At 47.0% G+C, this 21,393-nt stretch overlaps 1 protein-coding gene across 4 annotated transcripts in view; it reads left to right on the forward strand.

Moving 5' to 3' along the window:
• The window catches only part of GRIK3 (glutamate ionotropic receptor kainate type subunit 3), a 250,049-nt gene extending 229,403 nt beyond the window's left edge, over nt 1–20,646 (forward strand). For all 4 annotated transcript variants that reach the window (XM_077337278.1, XM_077337281.1, XM_077337280.1 and 1 more), the window contains exons 14-16: nt 14,728–14,950; nt 15,678–15,928; nt 17,551–20,646. In XM_077337278.1, coding sequence (XP_077193393.1) covers nt 14,728–14,950; nt 15,678–15,928; nt 17,551–17,742 — 666 coding nt within the window. In that variant the 3' untranslated portion in view covers nt 17,743–20,646. The remainder of the gene's footprint in view (nt 1–14,727; nt 14,951–15,677; nt 15,929–17,550) is intronic.
• The last annotated feature ends 747 nt before the right edge of the window (nt 20,647–21,393 follow it).

The raw sequence follows: 21,393 nt of genomic DNA on the forward strand, positions 1-21,393 counted from the left end.
TCCGCTTAAAATGGCATGGTTATAATCCGAATGTCATAACGTTATGCGATCAATCACTTCCCTGTCATGTTGTATTTAAGATGATGCCTTTTGTTCTTGGAGTAATAAACGAGGTCAGCCCATCTCATGGTTTCCCTAATTGTGCTTGTTATCTGTTTTATGCTGCTCATATAACATTGCTGAACCTTGCAATCCACCCTGAGTCTCAGTGAGAAAGGCAGGCTATAAATTAAATAAATAAACAAATTGTTTGCCTAGTTTCTCTGCTATGTTAGCAACAACCCTCTGATTGGTTTCTCTTCGACCGTTTGTGCGTTGGGAACTTCACTGCCCCAGCTCCTGTGCAGGAGCACAAATCAGGGCCAGAAGACGTGCAGCAGGCCAAATGCTCCCCCATGTGGGTGCAGGAAGAGGTGGGGCAACCTGCCACAACTAAAACTCCAGCCTGCAGCCCAGCATGAAACCTCCAGTGCACAAACGGTCTTCCAAAAACCACACCGTTTATCGTATCAAGTTTCCTTTCAATAATTCCTCAAACAATCCAATTAAACCTTTCAGTTTTTTCTAGAACTCATTGGCATTTTAAATGTTGATTTCGATTCTCATTTTGGGCTTTCTTTGTAAATCATCCTCAGGATTTTTTTTTAAGCCTTCTTCCTCTAGTTGAGAAAATTTCTCCTCCAGAACTCTAACATTATGCTTACATTTATCTGAGTTGGTCACCACGGCGTCTACTTCAGACATGTTATTATTCAGTTTATCTTTCAATTTCTTGTCCTGTTCTTCTAATTTATTTCCCTGCCATTTCTCCCAATCCCCATTATTGTGATTAATCCTTTCTTCAGTAGTCTCCAATTCATTAAATATCAAAGCTTTCAAGGAGTTCATTAATGAAAGGGAGTCCCTTCCTTCCTCCTCCTCTCTTTCCTCCTTAGATGTTTTCTTGAGAACCATGAAGAAATCTATTATTTTCCTTTTGTTCTGACCATTTCCAATAAACACCTTTTTACAGTATAATGCAGCACCCATCAAGTTCCTGATCCTCTATTTAATCATATCATCCTCGAAAAGGATCCTAGTCTTAGCCCAAAAGATTCCTTCAATGCCTGTTACATTTTTGATCTGATATTAGCATACAGCCACCTGCAAGGCCTCCCATGCTGTACAGCAATTTGCAACAACAACAAAAATCACCAGTAGAGAGTATTATGGTAAACTTAATGCATAATAGATGCCTATTCATCAATAAAATCTAAACTCTTATGAACTCAACAAAAGTGCTTCAGTGCATTAAATTAATTAATTAGTGGTTTGAGCTAATGCTGAAATATAGAAACAGTGTGGAATTATTTTGTTGGTTTTGTTAGTGAGTGAATAAATAGAATTCATCTACCTATTAACTGACTAGGCAATGAAAGCTCATTAATATTTGGTCAACTCATTCGAAATGCTATTAGTGTGAAAAGCAGAAGACAATATTATTCCAGTAGCTCAAAGTATCCATAAGGCTGCTTTGAACGCGGTCGCCGCTTTACAAAACTTAGATGTGCTGCCTATATTGACATAGTCTTTTAGTAGATTTGTTTTGTGGATGAAATATTTATTTACAAATTTGGTGTCACGCCTTTCTGCCCTTACAAGGACCACTGAGGAAACTAATATACAGGATACCATTCCCTATTAATTTTGCTTTTAAAGCTATTAAAATCAAATCTCCCCCCCCCCATTAATGGATTTCGTAAACCGCCACGAGACGTTTGAGAGTGTCGGTATATAAATATATATAAATAAATAAAAATTAACCCCTCACACATCGTTACAGTCATTAAAATAGTTAAAATACATACAAAACATAAAAACAGCAATGAAATCATTGGTTAGAAAGAAGGGATCATTGAAATACCAACAGGGTAAGTTTGTAAGGGGGTAGTAGGTCCTTGAAATTCGTGGGTCCATAACCATATAAGGCTTTGAAGGTTAAGACCACCATGAATTGGGTCCAGAAGCAAATTGGGAGCCAGTGTAAATGGGTCAAGGTTAGAGTGATGTAGTTCCCATAGCCCACTCCAGTCGACAACCTAGCTGCTATATTCTATATCAACTTAAGGTTCTGAGTGCTTCTCAAGGGCAGGCCTATGTAGAGCACATTACGGTAATCCAGGGGTAGTCAAACTGCGGCCCTCCAGATGTCCATGAACTACAATTCCCAGGAGCCCCTGCCAGCTTTTGCTGGCAGGGGCTCCTGGGAATTGTAGTCCATGGACATCTGGAGGGCCGCAGTTTGACTACCTCTGCAGTAATCTAATCAAGATGTAACCAGGCCATGCATCGTAATGGCCAGATATTTTGTGACCAGGAAATGCCACAGACATAAAGCCAAAGTTAATGAAAGTAATTGGTCCATAAGGAGAGGAAGTTTAGCAAGAAGGGATTAAGGTGAACCTTTATTATGATTGTGCTTCTACTTTTGATGGGAACTAGCTGATAATTGCAGTCTTGATTAAGAGCTTAGGAGTAATACAGGATCCAAGTTGATTGCTGGAGAAAGAAGCTAAGGCAGCTGCAAAAAAAAAAGGTAGTAGGGCTTGGAAATAAGGATCTAGCTGCATGGATGCATGCTCTGGTGACCTCGAAGCTGGACTACTGTGGTGCTGCTCACATGGGTTTGCCCTCAGACATCTCTATTCAGTACAGAAGGCTGCTACACGGCTACTAGTGGGCACTAAGCAAAATCTGCATGTGACTCTCTTTCTGCAGATATTCCATTTGCTGTCAATCAGTTATGAGGCTTTGGTTGTCATCGACAAAGCCCCTGGAACCACGTACCTGCAGGACCATCTCTCCTGCTATGAACTGCCATTGACAGCCTTGCTCATTTGAGCAAAACCTTCAAATGGGGCCAGTCTGCAAAAGGAGAAAATTAACAAGTCCTCAACCTCAGGCATTCTCTGTGGAAAGGCTTGCCTGAAGTGGTCATGAAGACCCAAACATGTCTATCTTTTCACAGAATTTGCAAAACAGAAAGGTTCAAGAGTGCACTTTTATAAAGGGACTAACAAGAAAGCCCATTGCAAGCAGGAATGCAATGGGTGCTAGGACCCAGGGGACACCGGGAAGTGCAGATCTCTCTCTGTCTCTGTCTCTGTCTGTCTCTCTCTCTTTCTCTCTCTCTCCCTCTCCAGGAAGCTGAAGTGGTGTGCCTCAGAGCAGGAGGCATAACAGGTGATTAGGGCTGGTCTGCTCATGTTTGGTTGGCAGGGCTCTGTGTGTCTCTCTCTGTCTCTGGTGTGTCTGAGAGAAACATGGCTAGCATCCAGGGAGGGAGGGCGGGAGCTGTAGGGGCAGGGCTGCCTGCACCCTGATTGGCCCTATTCCAACTTGGACAGCCAGAAACATTCCACCCCCCAGGCTGTTACACAAATATATAGAGGAACCATGGATGGATGGATAAGGATTTGAAATGTAGTTTAATGGAACAGCACGGAAGATTGCTTCTCTGGGGTACTGTATTCTTCTCTCATGTTTATTGTATGTATCACCTCCCAGTCTTTATTGCCGTACCATCTGTCTTTGTAACCCCCTTTTTCCATTACAGTATGTCAATGCCTTAGACAGCTTTTCATTTGCATTGTTTTCCACTTCTGTAATCATAGTCCTAATGCATTGTTTGTTGGAGGCCCTTGCTGTCTCAGTCGCTGTTCATATTTTGTAATCCACTTGGACTGTCAGCGAGAAAAGCAGCTGCAGCAGTAGTTCTATACTATTAATCCAAGTTGCGTTAATTTTAGGTGGGTGGGTCCTACTGAACCCACTCAGAATCATATTGGTTCATCTTTTAGCAGTCAGTCTAATATCTGGTATGGGCCCAGAGCTAGTGTCATTCATGGTGTCACTAGGGCTCTCGCAGTTTGTTGCCGGTTCCACCCATCAGGCAGGCCACAACCAAGGAAAGGTAGGCTGCTATTAGTTTGGTTTTGCAGAGGCACAGATCGCAAGAGTAGCACAGCCGGCATTTTTCCACCTTCACCAAGCCAAACCACTAGTGCCCTACCTGGCCCTGGACACTGCTAGCCACAGTGATCCACATGACGGTCACCTCTAGATTGGGCTTCTGTAGCTTGCTGTATTCTTATAAGACCTATCCTTATTCCTGGCCCTGACCCAGAAACTGCAACTTGCCCAGAACACAGCGGCCTATGTCCTCATAGGAACATCTTGGAGGGCTGCATTGGCTTCCAGTGGAATTCCAGATTGGTTGTAAGGTATTGACAATTACCTTTAAGGCCATTCATAGTCTGGCGTATCTGCCTACATTCTCTGCAGAGGACGTCACTCTGCAAATTTCAACCAATTGGCAGTCCCTGGCCCAAAGGAAGTATGTCTAGCCTCAAACATGCTCAAGACATTTTCAGTCCTGACCCCTACTTGGTGGAATGAGCCCCTGGAGCAGATCCAAGCCCTGATCAAGCCGGTATCATTCCACAGGGCTTGCAAGATGGAGCTCACCTATATTATTGTTTGTTGTGAGATTGTACACCACCCTGGCTTGCTGGGAGGGCACTATAGAAATTGAAATAATAATAATAATAATAATAATAATAATAATAATAATAATAATAATAATAATAATAATAATAATAATAATATCCTTACAGAAAATATTCATTTAAAAACCCTTATGTTTAAACCTTGAACAACTAAAGTCATTTCTAACAAATTATTTATCTTCACCCATTGGGACTTCTGAGTACCATCTTCCAAGAATGCCCAAGAACAAATTTTGAGTCCAGTGGCACCTTTAAGCAAGAAAGTTTTATTCAAGGTACGAAGTTTCGTGTGCACGCACACTTCCTCAGATACAATCTTCATGGAAGACACCTGGAGATGCCTGAGAAAGGTGGGGCATTAGCTGTTTGGTGGGCTCTTTAAATGCCTTCACCCCACTTTTTCAAGACAGCTACCAGGGAAGGCTGGGGGGAGGCATTTAAACTGGCCCGATCATGGCTGAACCACCGAATCACGATTCGGCCACGGTTGATTCGGCTTGTTTAAATTGCAGGGATGGGCAATTTGGCTCACATTTGGCTGATTGCTAGACAAATCGGCCATATCTACTTATCACCATCATGGAGGGTTTTCAAGGCAAGAGAGATTCAGAAGTGGTTTTTCTAGGTTGGGAACTATCAGGAAGTCGGGACGGTGGGGTTTGCAGAAGAAAGGGATCCCAGCAGGGTACAATGGCATACAGTCTACCTTCCAAAGCAGTTGTTTTTTTCTAACGAAACTGATTTCAGTCACCTGGATACTAGCTGCAAATCCAGGAAATCTCCAGATAACACCTGGAGGTTGGCGACTCTATACTCTAACGATTGCCTGCCTCTGTATCGCAGCCTTGGACTTGGTTGATCTCAAACCCAATTATAACCGGGACCAACACTGCTTAGCTCCCCAGATCTGATTAAATCAACTGGCATCAAAGACTTAACAAGATTGATGCTAGGTTGATAAATAGACTCTCTTTAACGGGGGATGTCCCTCTCTGGGTTATGTTCATTGTGCTATCTGGTAGCAGTAAACTGAGTCCTGAGATAAAGCTATTCATTGATAGAAAAGTCCCCTTTAAGGGAAACCAGCCTTTTTCAACCTTTTGACCATGGAGGAACCCCTGAAATATTTTTTCAGGCTCCTGGTACCCTGGGAGTGGTGACATGCCTCTTCAGAGAAGTGAGCGCAGAAGTAAGATGTGGGAGCCAGCCAATCGATTGATTGATCATTTCCCATTTCCATTGTCGAGAAAAAGACTAGGCGTGTAGAGTAACAAGGGAAGTGGCCATCCAGTGATGTCCCCAGAAACCTGGGCCCATTCCGCACAGGCTAGATAATGTACTCCCAATGCACTTTGGAGGTCGATTTTCCTTGTCTGCACAGGAAAATACAGCTGCAAAAGCACATTGAAAGTGCATTATCCAGTGTGTGCAGAATGGGCCTTGGTTGGAAATCCCTGGTGTAAGCTTTTGAGAGTCCAAGCTCCCTTTATCACACACCTTTGTCAAGTACCAGACTGGAATCTTGTTTTTCTCCTGCAGACCAACATGGCTGCCCACCTGAAATATCTTGCACATTGTAATACGCTTGATGAATCTGTGTTGGCTGTGGACTGCAGGATATACATTTTTTAAATACGCAAATAATATGCTGCAAACCTATGTTTTCCCAGGTCGGGGTGATATTTTGGTATCCCTTGTGGGGTGTTGAAATGAGAGAGCTTTGTTCAAGTAGTCCAGCGAATGTACAGCAATGGTACATTCTTAAGATTTAGTAGCTTCACTTGGTTGCTGAAAATCAATTTATGTTTTTCGCACGATCTGGAATTGAAAAATGTAAGCCAGAGAGTTATTTCAGATGATAAAGAAGCACAAAGGTCTTGGGGAGGGACTTCTCACCAGCTTTCTCTAAACTGTCTCATTAATTTGCTTGGGTGACTGGGCTTGAAACACCCGTTATCGAAGGATGTGCCTGAGCCACGGCTGCAGAGAATGAATTTGGAGATGCCTCCAGCGCTTGTTCCATTTGACATGGTCAATATGGCTGTTAGCCGACATTATTGGCTTTCATTTGTACACTAGGAGGGTATTTGTTGGGTCAGGTGCTCCATACAAAACAGACCAAAAAAAAAACCCCTTGAAGCTCAGGAGAATTAGAAGCATGCCATTTAGGTTTGGTTTTCTTTTCCCCATTTTGTTTCTTTGCATTTCTATTTTTAAAGAATTTTTTTTTGTTTTTATTTGTTTCCCCTCCTGCCGGCTTCAGCTGGAAGCACATTTCTGACGGTGACTTTTTGTTTCCCATCAAATTGAGATGAAACGTGGGATTACACCCTTTATGAAAGGAAATACGAGTCCCAAAGCCATTCCTGGCCCTGAACTGGATGGCCCGGGCTAGCCCAGTGTCTCAGAAGCTAAGCAGGGTCGAGCCTGGTGAGTACATGGATGGGAGACCACTGAGGCAGGCAATGGCAAACCACCTCTGCTTGCCTCAAAGACATTCTGGTAGTTCCATACATTGGCTGTGATAAGACAAGCACTTTCCACCATGCTGTATTTCAGCCATGCAGGAAAAAGTGTCTTTACTTGCTCAAGGAGCTAACAGAGAGAACCATATTGGCATGCCCAGAAGGCGAAATAATTAAACAGGACATACAGCAATAGGACTACACAATCCAAAAATGAGCAGATTGCTGTGGAAAGCTAACAATAAGTGGAGACTCTCATACATAGCATATATTGATAAACACACTGAGTCGCAAAGGTAAAACACAAAAGGAGTCTTCAGAAAATAACCCAGAGTCCATTGACTCCTAAATAGGTCTGCTCACTGCAGGAAAAGCCTATACCAGATACCCTCGTTGCTGGTTATCTTTCTCTGCCTGGCAAAGGGGAGTGTTTGACCAAAAACAAGTAGGGAGTATGAGACCATTTTTTACAGCTACAAGATGCAAGGGGCTGTGCCTTTCTGGGATGGCTCTTGTTTTACAGTCTGCATGCTCAGCTGACCTTGAGAGAGCACACCAAGGGCATTGAGAGCTTAGATGCTGGACAGACCCTGATCCAAACTCCCGCTCACAGGCAAATTGAGCCTCCTTCCAGATCCCCAACATGGTAGTGTTTAATATCTGACTCGAATTCTGTGTGCAGCTCAGCTCAGCTCCGCATCTGGATAGGAGCCCTCTTGTGCTACAGGGTCGTCATGGCTCTGCCATGCCTGGCCAAAGGCATTTAATGACTTCGGTGTATCACTTGCATGCAGCCTCTTTTGCACCTGCACAAAGAGTGCTCAGTCTTCTCAGTCCCTAAAGAAGATGGTACATCACAGAGAGAGAGAGAGAGAGAGAGAGAGAGAGAGAGAGAGAGAGAGAGAGATCTGTCCGTTAACCTGGGCCCATTCTGCACACATAGGATAATGCACTTTCAATATGCATTGGCAGCTGGATTTTCCTGTGCAGAACAGGATAATCTACTTCTAAATTGCATTGAAAGTGCATTATCTATTGTGTGCAGAATAGGCCCTGCTTTTCAAGCACAGACTTTTGTTTGTCCGTCTTCCTTTGCAACAACTTATCCCTAATTGGGGCATTTCGGCGGCTTTTCCTTTTGCTCATCAATGAAGTCAGGAATACTGTGTTGTAAGTTGTAACCATCCCCCAAACCCTTTTTAGCAGGTTTAAAGGTTTCATGTTTTCTACGGACACTGGTTGAGGGAGAGGAGAAAACTGCCACTCACATGAGGCCGTGCAATAACAAACATGTGTAAATTGATCCGGATCTGCACACTTGAGCATCCATTAGTAAGCACTGAGTGATGCTGTCATAATACACAGCACTTTGTGGCTTTGGGTGTACAGCCCATGTTGGTCTGCAGTAGAAGGGAAAGATGCAAGACTTGTAGCTCCTTAATGACCAACCAGATTTCCAGGGTATAAGCTTTCGAGAGTCAACGTTCCTTTTACTGGATACAGCTTGGTTGCTGAATCCCAACACAAAATATGAAACACAAAATATTAAAGAGGGCAATCCGGAAACATTTAAACGATGATGTTCTGGGGAAATCATCACGGATTTGTCTCCAGCAGGCCCTGCGAGACCAACCTAGTTTCCCTCTCTGACTGAACGATGAGCTTACTAAATTGTGGAAATTCAGTTGATGTTTAGTTGGATTTCAGTAAGGCTTTTGACAAGATTCCCCTTGATGTTCTAATGGATAAGCTGGAAGACTTCAGACTGGATCTTTGGTTAGTTGGACAGAGAACTGGTTAGAGAACCAGACCCAAAAAGTGGTTGTCAGTGGTGTTCCATTAGACTGGAGGGAGGTGAGCACTGCAATGTCCCAAGATCTGGTACTGGGTCTAGTACTTTTCAACATTTTTATCAGTGATCTGGATGAGGGGGTGGAGGGACTCCTAATTAAATTTGCAAATGACACCTGACTTGGAAGAGTAGCAATAGAGATAGTGTTCGAGGAGATCTGAACATGCTGAAAAAGTGGGCAAATGAGAACATGATGCAATTCAGTAAGGAGAAGTGCAGAGTTCTACATCTGGGGTCACAAAAGTGAGAAGCATGCACACTGGATGGGAGATACATTTCTGGGTAACAGTCTGTGTGAATGAGATCTTGGGGTACTTGTGGACTCTAAGTTAAATGTGAGCAGACAGTGTGATAGGGTGGTAAAAAAAGGCCAGATGAAGCCACTCTCTGCCTCTTGTTTCATGTTAAGCCCCCTTCTAAGTCTGGTAAATCAACACTTTGCCTTCCCAACCAGACTTCCTTCTGTCTTACCTAGATTAAGGTTTGGCTTGTTCACCCTCAGCCTCCTGGCCCCAGGACCTTCACAGCTACACCTGGAGGCTTGTAACTCAGATGTAAAAATGGGTGTCATCTGCATGATGGTGACAACCCACTCTGATGCTCCTGATGATCTCTGCTCAAGATTTAACAAGAAGATTAAAGAGCCCTGGCAAGGAAACGTACCCTAGTGGGACAGCATAGGCCACATCCCAAATAATGGACTCTTCCTGTCCTATGGGAACTCTTTGCTTCTTGCCAACAGGATGTTCAGCGCACTGTTTGAGCTGCAAGATGAGATCTGTGGCTCAGCTCAACTGTGATCACAGCTGTCCAAAATGGCATTTTCACCTACCGGTCCGTTGTGAAGTCCGCTGTGAAGTTCTCAGCATCCCCACTCTGAACATGTGAGACAATCTCACTGATAAACTTGTGCATCTGAGGTGATGTTGGGGGATAAATCTATATGTTTTGCTTGCTCGTTCTCATGGTCTGTAAAAGGGTTTCCAGGACGTATTTCCTGAGAGGCAGTTAAGGTTAAGCTGGGGGAGATTCAGAAAAAGGTCTTAAAAGAGGGGAAACACCGCTGCCAACACCAAGGGTCTAGATGAACTGGGTGTGAGGTTGTGTTTGATGGAAGGAGCATGAACAGGAGTGCAAGTGTGTGTGTGTGAGAGAGAGAGAGATGAATCACGCAATCAAGATATGAAGCTTGTGGTTGCCTATTTTCAGACAGAAGCACAAATGGCGTGCCAGATATTGCTTGGGGGGCTTCTGGTGGAACCTGTTGCATTTGCTCTGGAGACCTAACAGCTGCCCTGACCTGGAGGGCCTAGGATAGCCTGAGACTGTGTTCGCTCACCTTGGTTAGCCTTGGTTAGTACTTGGGTGGGAGTATGTGAAACGTGCCATCCACAGCCAACGTATGGCAACCCTTGTAGGGTTTTCAAGCCAAGAGAGGTGTCTTTCCATTGCCTGCCTCTGCCTAGTGACCCTAGAAATTCCTTGGTGGTCTGCCATCCAAATACTAGCCGGGGCCAGCCCTGCTTAGCTTCTGGGGTCACAGATATAGAGGAATTACACATAGTGATGATAATATTAGTAGACCCTTACAAATTTGAACTTATTCACCTTCTGAGAGCTGACAAGATCCGACTAGCCTGTGCCAATCAGGTCAGAATGGGAGGCCCCCAGAGAACTCCCGAATTGATATGCAGAGGCAGGCAGTGGCCAGCCTCCTCTGTTTGTGTCTTGTCTTTAAAATCCTATAGGGTTGCCATAAGTTGGGCTGTGACTTGATTGCACCATCAACCTAATTTCTGTCAACAGCCTATGAATGGCAGAACCTTCTTCTCCACAGAAGCTCCTACTGCTGCGTGGAAAACTAGTTTAGACAAGAGTTTTTGATTTCTGGTGGGCTTTCCCACTTCAGGCAAACCCTGCTGGGGTCCTTAGCCTTGCAGTTCGCTCTCCAGAGGTTGGAGGGCTTTGAGTCTCTTGGCCTTCTCAGTGGACCGATGGCTCTCAGAGGGCGGAATGGTGGTGGAGGTTCCTGCCAACCTCTGCCGAGAGTACCTGCCATCAAAGGACAATGCACGCCAATACCAGCAGATGGACTGCCCATCAGATGGCTTCTATTGCAAGGCATCCTGTTAATTTGAACAAAACAATCCATTGGAGGAGCGATTTCACTTGTGAGCAAGCACGGTATGCTTATAACATCCAGTCATCGCATAACAAAAGGTGTTGTCTCACTATATCTTCAGTTTTGTTTTGTTTTCACATCACTGTTTAGCACTTAAATCAATAGGTGACAGATACCTGATTCCCTTTAAAAGCTGACGTTAATTGCCTGCAGTATTGATTGTTCGCTTTTAATGGCAAGCAATTACAGTGGACATCGGAGGACTAATATGGTTATTAAAAAAGAATGTACCCTCTCGGAGATGATGTGCCAATAGAAAGCGGGAGTTAATTTGCATGTAATCAAAGCCTAAGCCCTAATTGGAGATGCTTTCCTGTGAAGCATGACTGACTGTTATGGCAGCACGAAAGCAACCAGTGAGAACATTGTGTGCACACGCCCAGACACACACCCTTGCTCACAGCTAGGCCTTGAAACCCGGGAGGCGCGTCATGCTCTATATCAGGGGTAGTCAAACTGCGGCCCTCCAGATGTCCATGAACTACAATTCCCAGAAGCCCCTGCCAGCATTCGCTGGCAGGGGCTTCTGGGAATTGTAGTTCATGGACATCTGGAGGGCCGCAGTTTGACTACCCCTGCTCTATATGGTTGCAGTGGATGCTCAGTGGAAGCCAGCTGGTCTAGAGCAGGAGTTCCCAACCTTTTTAAGGTTGGGAGGCATCCTTTGGAATTCTGACACAGGCTGGTGTGCCCAAGCACAAAATGGCTGCCACCAGAGGTGCAGCCAAGCACAAAATGGCTGCCACAGAAAGTGCATGCAAGAGCATCAGACAAGAGAAGTAATTTTTTTTAATACCCTGGTAAAGAGGACTGTGAGAGAGAATAATACCTCTACTATTGTGGCAGCGGCTGCAGAAATAAAATTATTGTCATCTACACAGCCAATAAGATGTTCAGTGTCACACAGCCAATAAGATGTTCAGCCGTTCTTCTGGGCAGCATTCTCGCCCACTTTCTAAAAACAGCTGGGAGGCACCAGGAAAGGTGTTGTTGGGTGTCATTTGGTCTAGAGAGAGGCATTGTTTGTTACGAGGGCTGGATCTGGCATGTCACTTAGTTAGGCTGGGCTATGAGTGCCTTAAAATGCAGCACAAGTACCAGAGATATAAACCTTATAAAGGTGATTTCCGATGTCGAATGGCAACAGCAGGCAAATGACCATAATAGGCTTGCTTGGATTCGATGGGATATGCAGAGCAGTGGTAGGTGTAGTGATACCAGCATTGGGAATGAGACATGAAACGTGGGTGTCAATTCAGCCCAGGAGGATTCAGTTAAGGACGATGCAAAGAATCAATGGACATAAGTCTATTCATAAACCAGTGGGGGAACCTTTCATTTTCCAGGACTATCAGTTGCTGAGCTAAGAGTAGCAACTCTCATAGAAAGGAATTTCAAAGGGAGGCTAGACAGAGAGGCAGCTGAAATTGTAGCTGAACTTAATTGAAGCTCAGGACAATGCACCTTCCCGGCCTGAATTGAGACCAAGGTTTCCTGTCTCATTTCCAACGCCTGCTGTTGTCATCTGGCATCCGAAACCACTCCAGTCTCCAAGGTGCAAGGGCCGATGGACTCACAGTCTCACTGCATTTGAAGAAGTGGGCAGTGACTCATGAAAGCTCATTTGGTCAGTCATCAAAGTACTTCTGGACTCTTGCGCCTTTCCACTAATCGAGATTGCAAGCTGTGATGTCAGGTTTTTGGTTTTCGTTTTCCTTTCCCCTTCATCCATTAAACCTGGAGGCGGATTTCTCTCCAAGCGAACTCGTGTGTTGATTTCAGAGTGGGCAGAATCCATTCAGTGCTAGGGATGATAATGAAACAGTGGGGAGAGTAGAAACAAGGGGAGAGGGGTTAATGTGAAGAAAGGCAGCCAGTGGGGTGGGAGGGGAGAAAGGGAGATCTGTTGAACTGGAACATTGGGAAACATAAATGTGTTTCTAAGGACTTAGCCATCTACTTCCAGTCATTAAACAATGGAATCCGATCCAAGCATTCTCTTTCCTGCTCTCTTTGAAAGAAAATAAAATCCCAGCTAGGCACAAAGAAGTCTCCTCTAAAAATAAACACCTTATTCGGAATAAGCCAAAATAATTTCGTTTTAATTCTCCTTTCCCCTTATCCCAGTGCATCTCTTTGCCACACCCCATCCTTTTAACACATGTCCATGTGTGTGACCCACACATACAGAGAGCGAGAGAGAGCGAGAGAGATCAAGTCTCAAATAGTGGAGCAGGACAATCTCAAAGCAAATTTTGCTTGTCCCTCCCTCCCTCCTTCCCTTGGAAGAAGTGTGTGTGCACATGAAAGCTTACACCTGAAACTCAACTTTGTTGGTCTTAAATGTGCCATGAGACTTGGACTTTTGTCCCTCTCCCCCAGCCAATGGAGGGAAGGGAGACTTGGCTTTGTATCTGTCCCTTGCAACCGAGAAAGCCAAGCAAAAGCAAGCTGCCCCCCAGCAACAGCAGTCCTGGAGAAGGAAGCAGGAGAGAGCTCTTGAAGGAGCTGGGGGGGGGGGGAGCGAGCTGCGGTAACAGCAGCAGCCCCAGAGAAGGAAGCAGGAGAGAGGCAGCTGCTTGTGGGCTGGATATGAGCCCTGCAGAGACCAATTTTAGCCCGTGGGTCATATATTTGAAGCTTGGAGATAGGATGAAGCTTGGAGACAAGCAAGATTCTTTCAAAGAGCTGCTTGTGTCATGGTTTCCCAAGGTGGTAAACGCTCATTGTTTCTCCTGTTGTTGACTCTAGTCCAACAAGTTTTGTGGGCGAGGAGCAGCCTAAACATCTCATAAATGAATAAGTTCTTTATGGCCTTGGTTTCTGGAAGGGGCTGTTTTGCAGCTAATGCCCATCTGCACTTTTGGGTTCTCCCCTTACCCCTTTGGAAGAGGCAAGTGATAGAGGGACCACCAAGGGCATAACTGCTTTTGCGACATCTGTGCTGGCCTGTGCTGGTAGACTAGTATCTTTATTGTTGTTGTTGTTATTTAATTTGTTACCCACCACTCCCAAGCAGGCTTGTGGCGGGTTACAGATGCCCAGTTTAAAAACAAACAAACATTAAAACCCCATTAAAATGGACAGAAAAATACCAATACAGTAGACCAGGGGTAGTCAAACTGCGGCCCTCCAGATGCCCATGGACTACAATTCCCATGAGCCCTTGCCAGCATTCGCATAGTCCATGGACATCTGGAGGGCCGCAATTTGACTACCCCTGCAGTAGACCAATGAATGTGATCCCATCACATCTCAAGGAAGGATGCAGGAAGTGTATCCTGACATTTGGGTGTGGCCAGTCTTAGAATGGACTATAGAGCGCACAAATATTGGCGAGCGAACAAAATATGAAAAAGCCCTCTAAGATAGTCCACCTTCCAAAGCAGCCATTTTCTCTAGGGGAACTGATCTCCATTGTCTGGAGATCATTTGTCATTCCATGAAATCTCCAGGCCGTACCTGGAAGCTGGCAACCCTAGCTGAAATCCTGGTGTGCTACTAGCAGGAAGCACATGAGTCCATGGAAGATGAAGTTCTCCAGGACCTTTGACAGCCCTTTCAGATGCCAGGAAGGCAGGCTCTTTGAGGCTTTGTTGAGATGGTAGACCTCAAAGAGGACACAAAAGTCTTGCCTCCTGGCCCGGGGATAAACGGCCTTTGTTGTTTTGTGTTCCCCAGAAATCCAAGATCTCTACTTTTGAAAAGATGTGGGCCTTCATGAGCAGCAAGCCTTCAGTTCTGGTTAAGAATAATGACGAAGGGATCCAGCGCACCCTCACCTCTGACTACGCTCTGCTGATGGAATCCACCACCATTGAATATATCACTCGACGGAACTGCAACCTGACCCAGATCGGGGGGCTGATTGACACCAAAGGCTACGGGATTGGCACACCCATGGGTGAGGGGGAGCAGCAGTTGGGAATGGGTGGGGATAGAGGAGAGAGGTTGTTATAGGAGGAGCCGGCTGCCTAAAACCTGCAGAGCCTGTTGGCTGTAGTCATTTGCTAGCGACCCACTTCTGTTTTGGGGCACAGAACAGGGAGTCTCCTGTTTTACAAGTGCCTTATTTGCTGTATCGGATGAGTCAGGGCAGGTCCCCAAAACCCCTCTTGAACACAGAATAGAACCTTCCTGCGTTGTAAAGCCCTTTCCTGGACTATCTCAAGTGAATGAGCTGCGGGAGGGTAGGGGCTCTGGGACTCTGCAGAGCTCCTTACTCCTCTGTACCACTAACAGTGCCAGGACTCCATTTTCCTACCTCTCTTTTGCTCTTGCTTCTATTTCACTATAACAGGACATCTGCTCAGGAATGGTTCCAGGTTTTGAGGGACTCCTGGTAGAAAGTTCCCAGGGCCCACCACCAGGCTCATACACAGGCCTACTTTCTTGTTTCCCTCCCCACATGCCTGTGTACCCTTCCCTTGCCCATGTTTACCACTGCCTGCAGGCCCTTTTCCCAGGGCCACTGGGCAGTGAGTGGCACTGGGTGGAGAATGGAGCACTAGCAAATGAGAGAGGTGGTGGAGGTCAGCAGTGTGCACTGCCAAAAGCCCTGGCAGCTGCCCCACCTCAAGGCCTGTTGCCACCAGCCCCACATCCACTTCCATTGCAACTTCCACTTCCAGGTTCGCCGTACCGGGACAAGATCACCATCGCCATTCTCCAGCTCCAGGAAGAGGCCAAGCTGCACACCATGAAGGAGAAATGGTGGCGAGGGAACGGCTGCCCAGAGGAAGAGAGCAAAGAAGCCAGCGCCCTTGGAATCCAGAATATTGGCGGACTCTTCATTGTCCTGGCAGCTGGCCTGGTCCTCTCGGTGTTTGTAGCCACGGTGGAGTTCATCTACAAGCTACGCAAAACAGCAGAGCGCGAACAGGTACTGTCTATAGGGACTGGGCCCGTTCCCCACACAAAGGATCAAGCACTTTCAACGTGCTTTTGCATCTGGATTTTCCTGTGCAAAACAGGAAAATCAACTTTTCAAGTGCATTGTGTGGAAGGTGGCCTTGGAGCTAGGGATGTGCACTGAGGGTCTGATCTGGGCCGATTCGGTTTCGGATGAAACCACCTCGGACCAATGGAAAGCCTGTCCCATAGGACAGTGATCCTCAACCTTTTTATCACCGGGGACCGGTCAACATTTGACAATTTTACTGAGGCCTGGGGGGGTAGTCTTCTGTCAAGGGGTGTTGCCACCGCCTGAGCCACTTGCTTTCCCGCCGGTGCCCCTGACTTTACGATGCACGCTGTGCTGAATTCAGATCAGGGCCATGGGGGAAAAAGGGCTTAACCCTTTCACCCTTACATGAAAACTTTTCCAAACATTAACCACTGCACCTGTTGCTATTAGCCTCACCCACCCCAAAAAGCCCTCTTTTGTCCATCTTTTTCCTTTGAAGCAGGGGTGTAGTCAACCTGTGGTCCTCCAGATGTCCATGGACTACAATTCCCATGAGTCCCTGCCAGCATTTTCTGGCTGGGGCTCATGGGAATTGTAGTCCATGGACATCTGGAGAACCACAGGTTGACTACCCCTGCTTTAATTCATGGCCACATCTGAGGGTGCAGGGGAAAGCTGTCTTCCATTTGTTAAGGTATGCAGGGGTGACAGAGTTAACTCCTAGTCAGGGTGGGGGCTCCTGTGCAGTTGTCATTCTGGGAAGGTTCTGGGGAGACAGTCCATTCCTTCTTCATTTTATTCTAAGAGTCCCTTTCCAGGAGGCATCTCCTCCCCCCTACATGAGTTCACCAAAAGGTTTGCTACCCAGGTGTCATTGTATACATATGGGTACCATCAAGTCACACCTGACCTGTGGTGACCCCATCAAGGGGCTTTCAAGGCAAGGGAGAAGTAGAGGTGGCTTGCCATTGCCTTCCTCTGTGGAGCATCCCTTGGTGGTCTCCCTTCCAAGTATCCCAGTTTAGCTTCCTTGATTGGGTCATGCTCACCTTTTTCAACCTTTTGAACCAAAGGAGCCCCTGAAATAATTTTTCAGACCAAGGAACCCCGGAAGAGATCTCAGCTGGCCTCCCTGCCATGCCCCCTGGAAGTGACATCACTACCTGAAAGTGACATCACTACCTGCATTAACGGGCAGTCTTCAGGAGGACTGAGGGATGGAGAGACAAGAGGCAGTACAAGGCAGGAGTAGGCGTGCAGGCTCAATCCACTCCCAGGCACAGAAACTACAAGAGAACTTACTCATGCGCCAAGGGAGGAGGGAAGCAATGGAAATGGCCAGTTCCCTAACTTGTGGCTGAGTCCATTGAGGCAGGAGTAGAAAGGCCGTGGAACGCCTGCAGACCCCTGGGGGGTCCCCTTGTTGGGAATCCCTGAGTTATACCATACCATTCCACATCTCAGGTTTCATTCCAGTGAGTGAATCTCTCTCTCTCTCTCTCTCTCTCTCTCTCTCTCTCTCTCTCTCTCTCTCTCTCTCTCTCTCTCTCTCTCTCTCTCTCTCTCTCTCTCTCTCTCTCCTCTTTCCTCATGTCTAGCGCTCCTTCTGCAGTGCCATGGCTGACGAAATCCGCCTGTCGCTTACCTGCCACCGACGTGTGAAACACAAGGCCCCGCCCCCTGTCCTGGTGAAGACGGATGCTGTGATCAATATGCACACGTTCAACGACCGGCTACCCGGCAAGGACAATATGACCTGCAACACGGGAATGACGCCCGTGTTCCCATAAAGAAGACAGGGAGGAGAGCAAGGGGGAGGGGGCTTGATGGAGACGGAAGGGGGAAACCCGCACCATCCCTGTGGTGGAAGCAGGGAAAGGGGGGAGAACTGAGCCAGGGTTTGGGGGTTTTACTTTGCAAGAACAGGGCCTTCGATGCAACTTCAGCCATCATACAACTCGGAACAAGAACACGGAGCCTGGACTGCGATGCCTTCTGTTTGGGATTGTTGTTGAATAAAAAAAAAACGAAGTCAAGGTGTAAAGCCCTGCAGGCCACTTGGCATCCAACATACTCTGCCACCCCCCCCCCCCCCGTACATACATCCAGGAGTCTCGATGTTTACATATCAAACAGACGGAAGCGACTGAGCAGGACTTAGATTGATCAGCGCCGGAGGAAAAAATGGCAGAGCCCTCTGTTTCCAATGCTTCCTTCTAAGTATGGCAATAAAGAAAATGACCTTTAGTTAGGACGGAGGTGGAGCCCCAGGTGGGGATGGAACCTGAACTGGTCTACCCAGGAGGTTTCCAGCAAAACAGACTGGAGGCACCGGGGAAGGGGGGGAGGGAGGGCCAGGAGGATCCGTCGTCAAAGCCACTGCTTCTCTTGAAGGAGCAAAACTGTGACCTGTTACCTCAAAGCTGCTCTTAAGCATCCGAAAGCCCATCGTATCTGCGTGTCTGCCTCGCACGGGTGCCTTCTCCGGGTAGGATGGAACGCCGCGGGGAATCTGCTGGATCCGGCGGAGTGGGTTCCATGTCTTGAAACAAGAAGAGGAGAGTCGAGATGTCCACCACGTTGCAAACATTCCCTTTGCTCGGTGTCGATCCCCGGAGCTTTAGAGGAGGAGCCCTGCCCTTCAGGCAATGGCTTCAGCCCTGTTGAGTTAGACCACCGGGGAGAGAGGCCATGGCTCAGTGATGGAGCATCTGCTCGGCATGTAGAAAGTCCGACATTCCGTCTTCAGCATCTCCGGTTGAAAGGACCAGGCGGGAGGTGATGAGAAAGTCTTCTGCCCGGGGTCCTAGAGAGCCGCTTCTGGTCTGAGTAGACCATACAGACTTCGATGGACCCTTGGTCTGATCCAGTATGAAGCAGCTTCATGCGTGAGAGATGCCACCGTGACAAATCCTGGCAGAATTAGTTCATGGGAACATACAGCCCCCATTGGTTTCAGTGACACGGCGGGGAAACAGGGTGCAGGTAGGGGGAAGTGGATAAAGCTTCCCATGGTGCCCTGGGTGGAGAAGGAGCAACCTGGTTCAGCAGTGCCTGCCGGAGTGAAATCGAATCAGTAAGGAGAGGTGGACAGGGCGTGTTTGCGCCACTGAGTCAGCCGCCATTAGAAGTCATCCCATTCTTCTTGGAAAGATCCTGCTCTGCAGAAGGTGCTGTTCGTTGCCCACCTTGCTTTTTCTTCCAGGCCGAGACGTTCTCTCCAAATGACCAAAGACCGCCTTCGCCGGCCGCTTTCAAGGACCCGTGGGGTCGGCTGCTCTGTAACATCACCAAACGACAAAGAGCAAAGAGAGCCTCCTCGTCAGAAAACTATGGAACTCTTCCTGTCCGGCCCACTGGAACCCAAGCCAAACCTTTGTTTGGACTCTCAGTACAAACCTGAGCTTCAAAGGCAGATTTCGAGTTAGGATTCCAGTTTCGAAAACTGCAAGCAGTTGTTGACATTCCAAGTCAAGCGGATCTAGGTCTGGGTTAGAAGAAGTGCTAGCGAGACCTTACACTTGAGTTTAGCATAACCAGGTAGACCTGACGACTCTGTAGACGCTGAAACCGTCAGAGCTGAGAGCCAGTCTTCTAAACAGCCTTTTGGAAGCTGTCACACCCCAGGCCTTGCCACTGTGTTATCTTCTGCCAGTTGTCGAGTTCATGCCAGGTGTTGTCCTCCGGTGGCACGGAAGGTAGGAGGGGGGTGGCGGTCCCTCACCAAATACAGCAGGTGCATGTCCAGAGATGGTGGGCAGGGGAGAAGCCACTAGGAATGCTGGCTGCCTATCCCTTAAGACGAGAGCAGAATATCACCCAGCGACTTTGCTCAGGCCTGGAATCAAAGGAGATAACGTTCTGTGTAACTCTCCCCCCTTCTGTCCCAGGTGGCTTTTAACAAAGATCAGTCCCATGAACTGAGGAAAGTGAAGTGGGGGTAAAGGTGCTTCTCTTTCCCAGTGATCCAATTTTGTTCTCGCACCATGTCTCTTATCCTACCTATGGCAAGAAGCAGATTAGGGGATTGCTTTAGGAGAGAAAATGGGTTGAAGTGAAAGGGGTGATCACTCATTCACACACACACACACACACACACAGCCCTCCATCCATGATGAATTGCAGCTTCCAGGAACCACTGTTTATTTTTTTTTAATTGTAGGAAGTTCTGCAGAAGTTCACTTGATAGTTCCCCGATGTGTCTCTTGTCTGCTATTCCATCAGAAGGGGGAATGGTTCCTAGAGATGGCTGGCTATAGGACCCTTCTCTGCTCTGATCAGCATGAAGGGATTCATGGCATCAGAAACTTCCCTTCTGCCCAGCTTCCATGCCGTAAGAAACCCAGAAGGCCCTGAAGTCTTCTTGCAGCCTTAGGGGAACAGTCATCACATGCAAAACACATGGGAGGGCATATTTTGTGGATCATTTCCCAGTGTCCTTCCCGTCCCCCTCTGGGCCTGGGTGACAGAGGGACACACCTTCTGCTGCCTCTGGGCCAGGCTTCATGTGAGAATTGTCTCCAACCTCACTTGGTCCACTTCTCATTTTCCTAATCCACACCAGAGCTGTGCCTTTTTTTCCATTTCCAACCTTTTTTCCAAAAGGTTAATTCTTTCCCATCATTTACCTTCTTTTCCCCATTCATTTTATATTGATCAGCCACTCTTCCCCCCCCCCCTCCCATTGGGTTCAACAGAAAGCACATTTCCAACTGCAAGTCTTTCATTTCATTTGGATGAAGACGTCCACTCGTTGATTGTATCTCTCACCCAAAGGATAGGCTCTGCCAAATTTTGTGGAAACAAATGAAAGGATCCCAGATTGTTAGGCAATTAAAATGATCACTTGCCAGACAAGCTTAAGCAGGAACAAAAATCGAAATAAACAAGCTGCCCAGAGAAGAAACGCTGTGCAATAGACAGAGGTTTGGGGAGGCCAGAAAAAGACACCGAACCCCAGGAAGAATGGCAGCAAGATAACACAGCTGGCCGAGGCTGGCACTTGGGACCTCCAGGAAGACAGACTGCAGGGGATATCAGGAGACAGGGGCATTTAGTATCCTAGGAAGGCACAATAGAGGGGCAGAGGCTTGTATTTGGAAGCCCAGGGAGAACAGGTAGCCAGGTTCCTCTCCTCTGTGCCATTGAACCATGAAGGACTGGTAGTAACTCTGGAACGACTGACATAATGAATGAAGGATGGTTGTCACTGCAAGTCCCATTTGACTGGATCAGTAAGCTTTGAATAAAAAGCCCTGTGCTACTTTTTGGGGGGTGGGGGGTGGAAAGTGCCATCAAGTCAACGCCATCTAATCAGGACCCCGTAGGTGTTCAAGGCAGGAGATGTTCAGAGGTGGTTTGCCATTACCTACCCCTGTATCATGACCTTGGACTGTCCTTGGTGGTCTTCCTTCCAAATACTAACCAGGGCTGACCCCGTG

This window comes from Paroedura picta, chromosome 5, assembly GCF_049243985.1.
Source record: "Paroedura picta isolate Pp20150507F chromosome 5, Ppicta_v3.0, whole genome shotgun sequence".
NCBI lineage: Eukaryota > Metazoa > Chordata > Lepidosauria > Squamata > Gekkonidae > Paroedura > Paroedura picta.